The sequence below is a fragment of the Epinephelus moara genome, chromosome 18, assembly GCF_006386435.1.
Source record: "Epinephelus moara isolate mb chromosome 18, YSFRI_EMoa_1.0, whole genome shotgun sequence".
In the NCBI taxonomy this organism is placed as follows: domain Eukaryota; kingdom Metazoa; phylum Chordata; class Actinopteri; order Perciformes; family Serranidae; genus Epinephelus; species Epinephelus moara.
Window position 1 is genome coordinate 3,496,221 of NC_065523.1, and position 8,162 is coordinate 3,504,382.

Below are 8,162 nucleotides of genomic sequence, written 5' to 3' on the forward strand. Positions count from 1 at the left end.
AGGTAGCAACACAACTCCACCTAATGGAGGCTAAAAGCGCCCCAGATTCAAACGTCCAAAAGCACATAATTGAAACCACGAAATTTCTCCATACTGCTCGTCCATAGTGATCCAAGTGTCCTGAAGCCCCGACATAAAAAGTTGTTTGGAAAAACGTCATTTGAACTCTGTTTTTAGCCTCATTGTAGCCTGCAGCTCTAACTGCCTCTCTGGGCTCCGCGTTCATGTCTACGCACTTGATCGAGACCGTGAGACATGGGCACCGCATTCATGTGTGTTCATGTGCTTTTGCTGGTCCTGGCGTAAGCGCGCACACGTGAGCGCGGTGCACAGAGTGGCAGTTAGAGCTACTAACTTAGTTTGACACTTATCTTAAAATACTTTTGAACTTAGCTGCTGGCTGAGACAAACAGCCCCTCCTCTCTCTGCCAGCACTATGTTAGCAGTAAACAAGCTGGCAGAGCCAAATACAGGGCACACATCGAATCATCTATGTCATCACGCTAATTTGAATACTTTTCCGGAACTTTGAGGTGCGGTGGAAACGCAAACCACACAGATTACCAGGAATTTTTTTACCCAGGTAAATAAATTCCTGGTAATGAAAGTTCCTGGAAATGTTGGTGGAAAGGGGGCCATGGTCTCAGGTCTTTTTATCAGCAAATTTGAGAAGAGGGACTTCAAAGAATGAACAAAGTAACTTTCTGTTGCCAGTAGGTGGTGCGATGACGGTGATTCAGAATTCCTCTTTGGATGTTTTCAGGGTGGGACTCTCATCATATGTGTGTAATTTTGGAAAGATATGCCAACATGGAGTCAAGTTACAGCAATGTTTATCATCACGGCGAAACATCGAAATTCACCACACCACCACTCCCTCTGATGAAAACTCACAGTTTCCACAATAATGCATCATCAAGGTCTTATCGCTTATTTGACCAAGTTTGAAGTGGATCTGGTCAACTTTGTAGGACATGTACATCAAAGTCTAAAACATGACATCTCCTGTTACCAGTAGGGGGTGCTATATTTATCACTAATTATTGATGTAGATGTGGTCAGGGCAGGACTGTCATCAAACCTGTTAAGTTTGGGCAATATTGGACCATGAATGCTGGAGTTATAAACTACTTCCTGTTTTGTGGCGAGACCCCTAAGTTTGACGCCTTGTCACGGTCACACGGATTGACTAAAACTCAAGCTTCGAATAACTTTTCTTCGTTAAGGTCTTGCGGTGGGACAAATATAGTAGGCTGTATTTGCCAACTAACATTTCTTTTTTTTCTCTCTCGCACAGAACGGCCATCCTATGCCCCTCCTCCTCCCCCTGCACCAACAACAGTAAGTGTCCGACTCTCAGTTCAAGTCTCAGCATTTACTGCATAGTGACGAAAGGGCCATGTTAGCTCTGTACACACATTTGTGTTCTCTTTCTTTCTTGCTGTCTCACTCCCTCTCCCTCCATGTTTTATATTGCTCTCATTTAATTTCTTTCTCTCTGTCTGAGCACACAGAGGCTGCAATAAAGTTGTTCAGCTCTCACTCAGCCATTGCTCTCACTCCTGCTTTTTCCTGTCATACCACCACTTATTTAAGGTCTTGTGCAAAAGGGGTCAATGTGTCTGTTGCACTTTTTTGAAGTAAATCTTACTTAAGAGCTTGAGCCTTTTCGAAATCAGATGTGAGAGTTTAGCACATGTGTAAAGTTACAGAGTCAACATGCTTGTTTTGATGCTTTTCATGTCCTTACATTCAGGAGCTGGGCATGGCACTGTTTTAAAGATCAAGGGGGTGATTCACATGCAACAATTACCTATTGTGGACTTATTTTGAATGCCAGCCTGGCATCCAGTTGCTTTTTTGCCTTGCATTATGACATCATGGAAAACAGACAAGCAAAACAGTATACATATATTTTCATGTTTCCCTCTTTTCACTATTTATGTTTATCCCTCTTCCTCCTCTTGTTTGTAAGCCATTTCTCATTCGTGTTTTGTCTCACTTGTCTTCCATCAGCAAATGCCTTCAACCCCAGGGTTTGTGGGCTACAACCCTTACAGCCATCTGGCCTACAACAACCTCCGGCTGGGAGGGAGCTCCGGAGGCTCCAGCAGGGTAATGAATTGATTGAGGAATTTGGAAAAAAAACAAAGCAGAAAAGGGGTTGGGTGTAAGATGCGAGGGAGGGTAGTAGGAAATTGTCTTGGGCTAAATTAGGGCTAAATGTAGAAAAAAGGAGCATCAAAATGTTTAAAAGGTAGGGCTAATGCACATCTTTTGGGATTATGATGAACATGAAGATGTGATGGTAACACGGAAATGAGTAGTGGCAAAGTAATGGGGGAAGCAGTTTAGATAGGAGGGACATAAGAGATAAATAGATAATCAGTGAAACATCTAAACAGAGGAAGTAGAGTTAAGCTGTATTGGTAGTAATACAGGTTGCGGGTTAGTAGCAGCAACAGAGAGATTAAGGATACTGGTCAGAAATTGGGGTCAGATGAGAAAAGAGTCCTGTTCACTTTTATAAGCCTCTCATTTACAGCTCCCACAGTTCCTTTCGAAACATTCATCTTAATGTCCCCAGTCATACAGTGCAATATGCCACAGTTGTGTGTGTAGTACCCAAAATTTCATTAGATTGCTAAGTTCATGGTAGGGCTGACTCGTCCCATTGCTCAACATGAGCGCTGAAAGGAAGTGGGGCCACTTTCACCACATCTGGCTCGCTTTGGTGGAGTCTTATACCAGGAGACCCGTGGTGTATTGGAGGTCTTGAGAACATGGTCTGTGCTGCCGTCACCTAACTACACCAAGCACACCGTGGGTGAAGCGTATGTTGTGAAGAGGCACACTCTGTATGGCTTTGGTGTATAAATAGATTTGTTGGTAATTAATATTCAAAACTCAACATATCTAAGGTCAATTCTTTTCATCTGCCACTTAAGACTGTCTCCAAAACAGAATGATTCCCCATAGACCCCCCATGTTAAAATACCCAACTTTACAGCAGAAATAAACATAATTACAGCCTGGTGCAAAAATGGTTTTGTTCTCTACAGGTAATTTCAATATTTATGACAACTGTACAGGGAGGTGTAAATTTTATTAAGGTTTAAAGTTGCGCATATTTGAGGGCAGAGCTGTTTGAGTGACAGGCTGTCTGTGAGGCATCGCTACAGTCCGTGAGTCAGATTCAGGCTCCTCCACAGCTCCAGCCTATCTAGATATGGTTACTTCTGGCTCCAAAAAACTAAGATGGCGACAGCCGTAATGCTGAACTCAAGGCATCAAAACAGCACTCAACAAACATGGGTGATGTCACAGAGCTATGTCCATTATTTGAACAGTCTATAGCCACACCTCTTTTTTCTCATGCAGTGAAAAACATATTCATCGTCTTTATATAGAAATTTTAACTTTACAAGCCAAAAAGAGGACACTGATGGGGTGACCTCTAGCTCATCTGGTAGAATGTGCACCCCAAATAGGTTGAATCCTTTGCGGTGCCTCAGGTTTGATTTCAACCTACAGCCCTTTGCTCTGTCATTCAGTCTCGAGGCATTATAATGAAGGCAAAAAAGCCTACATAATAATCTCAACAAAACAGGACACTGACAGCACACAAACATACAGATAGACAAGCACAGAGAAACAGCAGCATCATAAATCATTGCTGTCAAGCCAGTTGTGGGCGCCACACCACAGAGAACCAAGTTTAAAGTTAGATTTTTGACAGACATTCACTCCAGACTCAGCAGCGTCTTCAATGCGTGAGATTTGCAGCTGTACCACAGTACATGTACCAGCACATGTAGAACCAAGACTCATGTGCACAGCCAAGATTTTACATGCAATACTGTGCCGGTGTATGTGGTAGTTTGAACCCTAATTAAAGAGATCTGTATTGTCATGTTTACATGTACACCTCTTATTTTGCTTTCACACAAGCCTCAGCATAATCAGACCATAATCAGCTGGTGTTTATGATGTTTTTTTGTGCTTTTCTGTCCTCTTTCTCTAATCTTTTGTCCCTTTTTTGTTTTCCCTTCATTGACATATCTTCCATCTCCTCCTTCACACTTCTCTCCCCCTCTTTCCCCCTATTCTTTCTCTCTTGTCCACAGAACTCCTCAGGCATCACTGTCCCAAAGCCTCCCAAACCTCCAGACAAGCCACTGATGCCTTACATGCGGTACAGCCGGAAGGTAAGCAGGAAGGTAAGACACCCATCCACGGTGTCTGCTTTTACTGCTTGTCCTCCCATCCCCTGAAAAGTTGCAGGGGTTTTAGGGTGGGAAACAGCCAAGCCATGACGCCTTCACCACCACCTCAACCATCTAGTCGAGACTCTCCACTCTGTTATCTCGTTGGCCTACAGTAGTCTCCTGTGTTTGTCATAAAGAGAAATTTTATCTCCTTGTTTCCTTTTGCAAGCATGATCTGCTTCTGCCTCCATTTTCCCCTTTGTGCTTGTCCCTTCACTGCTTCTTTAGTTTTAGAGCTGAAATTTTAGCTCAGAATACGACTGAAAGACAAAAGACAAAATCTACTAAGAAAAGTCACAATGACATTAAACTGGTGATTCTGTCTTTGGTATATTTCATTTTCATTCCATCCAGTATGGTCGTTATTAATTCTGTCCAGTAGATCCAATAGAGCCAATTTCTTCTTTACTTTGTACTTTTCCGCCTTTATTTCCTTCAGTGCCTTTATAGTAACTTAACTAACCATTAACTGCAGTTGTCCTGTTGTAACCATGTATTGTCTTTGTGTGTGGGGGGGGCGATGCTCCCAATGGCGCATGTGTGTTTGTTTTCTGCGATTGTGTGCAAATACAAGGTATGGGACCAAGTGAAGGCATCCAACCCGGACCTGAAGCTGTGGGAGATTGGGAAGATTATTGGAGGGATGTGGAGAGACCTGACTGATGAGGAGAAACAGGACTACCTGAATGAGTACGAAGCTGAGAAGGTGAGCTGCCAAAGTGTCCTTAGTACAGCTGAGGTTCAGGTCTGCACAGTGCTGTGTTTACTTTGCATCATTTTTTATCTGCATGCAATTTGCACAGTTCTTATATCCATGAGCCTAAGCAATGTGTGTTGGTTGAAAGGAAAATTCTGTAAATCTTAGATACTGTGGAATCTCGAATACTGTTAGTGTAAGTAAAAAGTTTGAAAAATGAAATGTTTGCCACAAATAAAACGCAATGTAGGTTTTCAATACAGTGTCAACCAATCCGTTTGAGAAATTAAGAGTGGTAACCAGGAAATTGCTGGGATTTTTTCTTGACTATCAGAATGATAAATTATCAAAAATTTTCATTTGATTATTTAGTCCTGACTTGTCAATTTCCCTTTAACACTGGTGCCACCCTTTCATTGTCATGATGTATGGGACAGGGGAGCAGTGGTTGAAGATATGCAGCCTCTTTCAGTACCATAAAACAGCGTCATTTCTTCATTGCTACGGATGTAAGAAACTGCTGCTGCTGGCAGTTTGTAATTCTGCTACGTAACTTGGCTGAAGCCATGGCTGTGTAGGTAGTCGGCAGTTCTTAATAACTGGGATAAGGTACAATCATGCAACAGTATCCTGGTTTCTTTTGGAGCGCTCTGGGTAGCATATTCAGGTCTCTCATAAACTGCATATGAATGTGATATGGTGTTTACATGCTCAAACACATGAACAGGATACACCAACCTGATTATAAACAGGTTATACATATCCATGTTAACGCACTCACATTGCCACTACTGACAACAGGAAATTACATATGTTGTACTTAGATGTACCCCTCTAGTGGGTTGACCAGGACCCTATTTCCGAAGCAGGTTCAACAAACTCCCAATCTCTGGGTGAACTGAGCCTGAGCTGGGAAAGTTTTTGGTTCCAGAACAGCTGATTAGAATTAGTTCAATCAACTCTGAGTACGTTCAGCCCGAGAGAAGCGCGTTCACGGCGAGCACCAAAAGCCATCATCAATGGAGTGCAGATAACGTAATTCTCAGTGGCAGAAAGTTGAGTTAAAAGTAGGGCCACTGATTTCATCCCAGCTGAATTGATTACGTCAGCTGCAGCTAAACAGCTTGAGGTGTGATCAGTAGGGTTGGGTATCGTTTGGGTTTTTTTCGATACCGGTGCCAAACTGATACTTTTAAAACGGTACTGGTGCTTAAACAGTGCCTTAAAACCAATACCTCATAATATGAGTTTTTATGGAGGTTGAAAAGTGGCACAAATGGGCCACCTTTCAGAATTGTGGAAGTATTTTGTTTAACAGTTTTAAAATGTAATAAAAACGTTTTTATTTATTTATTTATTGCTGAGGCAAATTGGAAATACCTAGAAATAAATAGGTGTATGAACTCTATTGAAGTCCAGTCTCTGTAGGCAGCCCAGGCTCCGCAAATGGCAACAAAAACATTTGGGTCCAGGCTGCACCAAACAGCTAGCGCGAGACCAGCGAAAGCAAGCACACACACATGAAGGCGGTGCCCATGTCTTACGGTCTCACGCAAGCGCACACACATGAACGCGGTGCCCAGAGAGGCAGTTAGAGCTGCAGGCTACAATGAGGCTAAAAACTAGTTCTAATGACGTTTTTCTGAACAACGTTTTATGTTGGGGCTAGCTCCATTGTATTTGATAACATTGTTGAACGTAAACAGAAGTGACGCCCAACGGTGCTTAGCGTGCCTTTAAATAATAAAATATACACGCAACAGATGAACGAATGAATGAATGAATGATTCTGTTACGTGTAACGTCCAATAGAGGGAGACATAGCATTAAACTTCATCAACTTTCGGTACCCAACCCTAGTGATGAGAAAAGATTGCAGTGTGTGTTAATAGATAATGTGAAGTGATGTTATGTAATATGATGCGTTAATGTGTCTAATATGCAGAAAATATAGAAACATTTTTATATCCTAACAGTGTTCATATGTTTCAATATAATTTGCTATATCCTCTTGTTCAGCGCATAAGAAAAACGCACCTGGCAGCAACTCAGAATCAAATACAAAGATATTGTGCAGACTGGTGAGAAATTTTGCTTATACTTACTTCAGTCTGTCAATATCAGGCTTATGTTAACTGAATTGCTGTAATGAACTTACGATTTACGTAATCTCTTTAATTCTCAGATGGAGCTATGATGGGATGTTGAGTCCCATAAATGAGACTGTTAGACTGCTGTATCTTTGAATATATGAAAAGTATTCATAAATCATTGCATAATGTATCCACGTAGATTAATTTCATATTAACAATGACAAACCTTTGTGGAATTACTCTTTTTTAAAGATAATTTTTTGGGCTTTTGTTGCCTTTAATGGCAAAACAGCATAGCGTTAAGGGGTTAGAGAGGGAACGACACGCAGCGACAGATGCCCACTTTATCAACTAAGCCACCAATGACCGGTAACAGTTAGGCCCAATCCCAATTCCTATCTCAACCCTCAATCTTAATTCTCAAGCTCAACCCTCAATCTCACTAGCCCTCAAAACCAAGTGTTAAGGGCTATCTTGTGACTTTAAAATGGGACACCCCTCAAAGGCAAATACGTCTTCAGACTGTCGGGGGCAGTAATATGCCAAAATTCCGTCCAGTCTGTCAGTTCAAAGAAGAAGAAATATATGTTATCAGTAGTCATCGATAAAAAGACGTGATGAGTTTTTTTTCCAACACTTTATTTCAATTCTTGTACAAAACAAGCATTGACAGACATGAACAGAACAAATATGCCAGGGTTAAGAGAAAAGAAAAAGAAATAAAATAAACAAATAAATAAATAAAAAAGTTCAGCAGTTCAAACAATTAAATTGTTTACATATTTTCAGAGTCTTTATAGCTTTGGAGTTTGTGGAGTGCTGAATGGTTTCTAAGTATTGCTGCATTTCATTCATAAAAATTTTGAACAAGGGTTTTCTGTTACAAAATTTTCTCTTATGAATATGGAATTTCGCTAAGATAATAGATAGATTAATGATATAGAATTGTTTTTGTTTTGAAATGCTGACATCATAAAATCCAAACAGCACATCTTTGTACAGTAGTGAAAATAGAACATAAATGTTGAAACGAATATACTCGACAAAATCTTCCCAAAAAGTGACAGTATAGGGGCAGCTCCAAAACAAATGTACAGTTACCAA

At 41.1% G+C, this 8,162-nt stretch overlaps 1 protein-coding gene across 1 annotated transcript in view; it reads left to right on the top strand.

Moving 5' to 3' along the window:
- The window catches only part of LOC126406092 (SWI/SNF-related matrix-associated actin-dependent regulator of chromatin subfamily E member 1-like), a 24,602-nt gene that overhangs the window by 4,489 nt on the left and 11,951 nt on the right, over positions 1–8,162 (top strand). The window contains exons 4-7 of the mRNA XM_050070256.1: positions 1,298–1,341; positions 2,017–2,115; positions 4,128–4,220; positions 4,843–4,974. Coding sequence (XP_049926213.1) covers positions 1,298–1,341; positions 2,017–2,115; positions 4,128–4,220; positions 4,843–4,974 — 368 coding nt within the window. The remainder of the gene's footprint in view (positions 1–1,297; positions 1,342–2,016; positions 2,116–4,127; positions 4,221–4,842; positions 4,975–8,162) is intronic.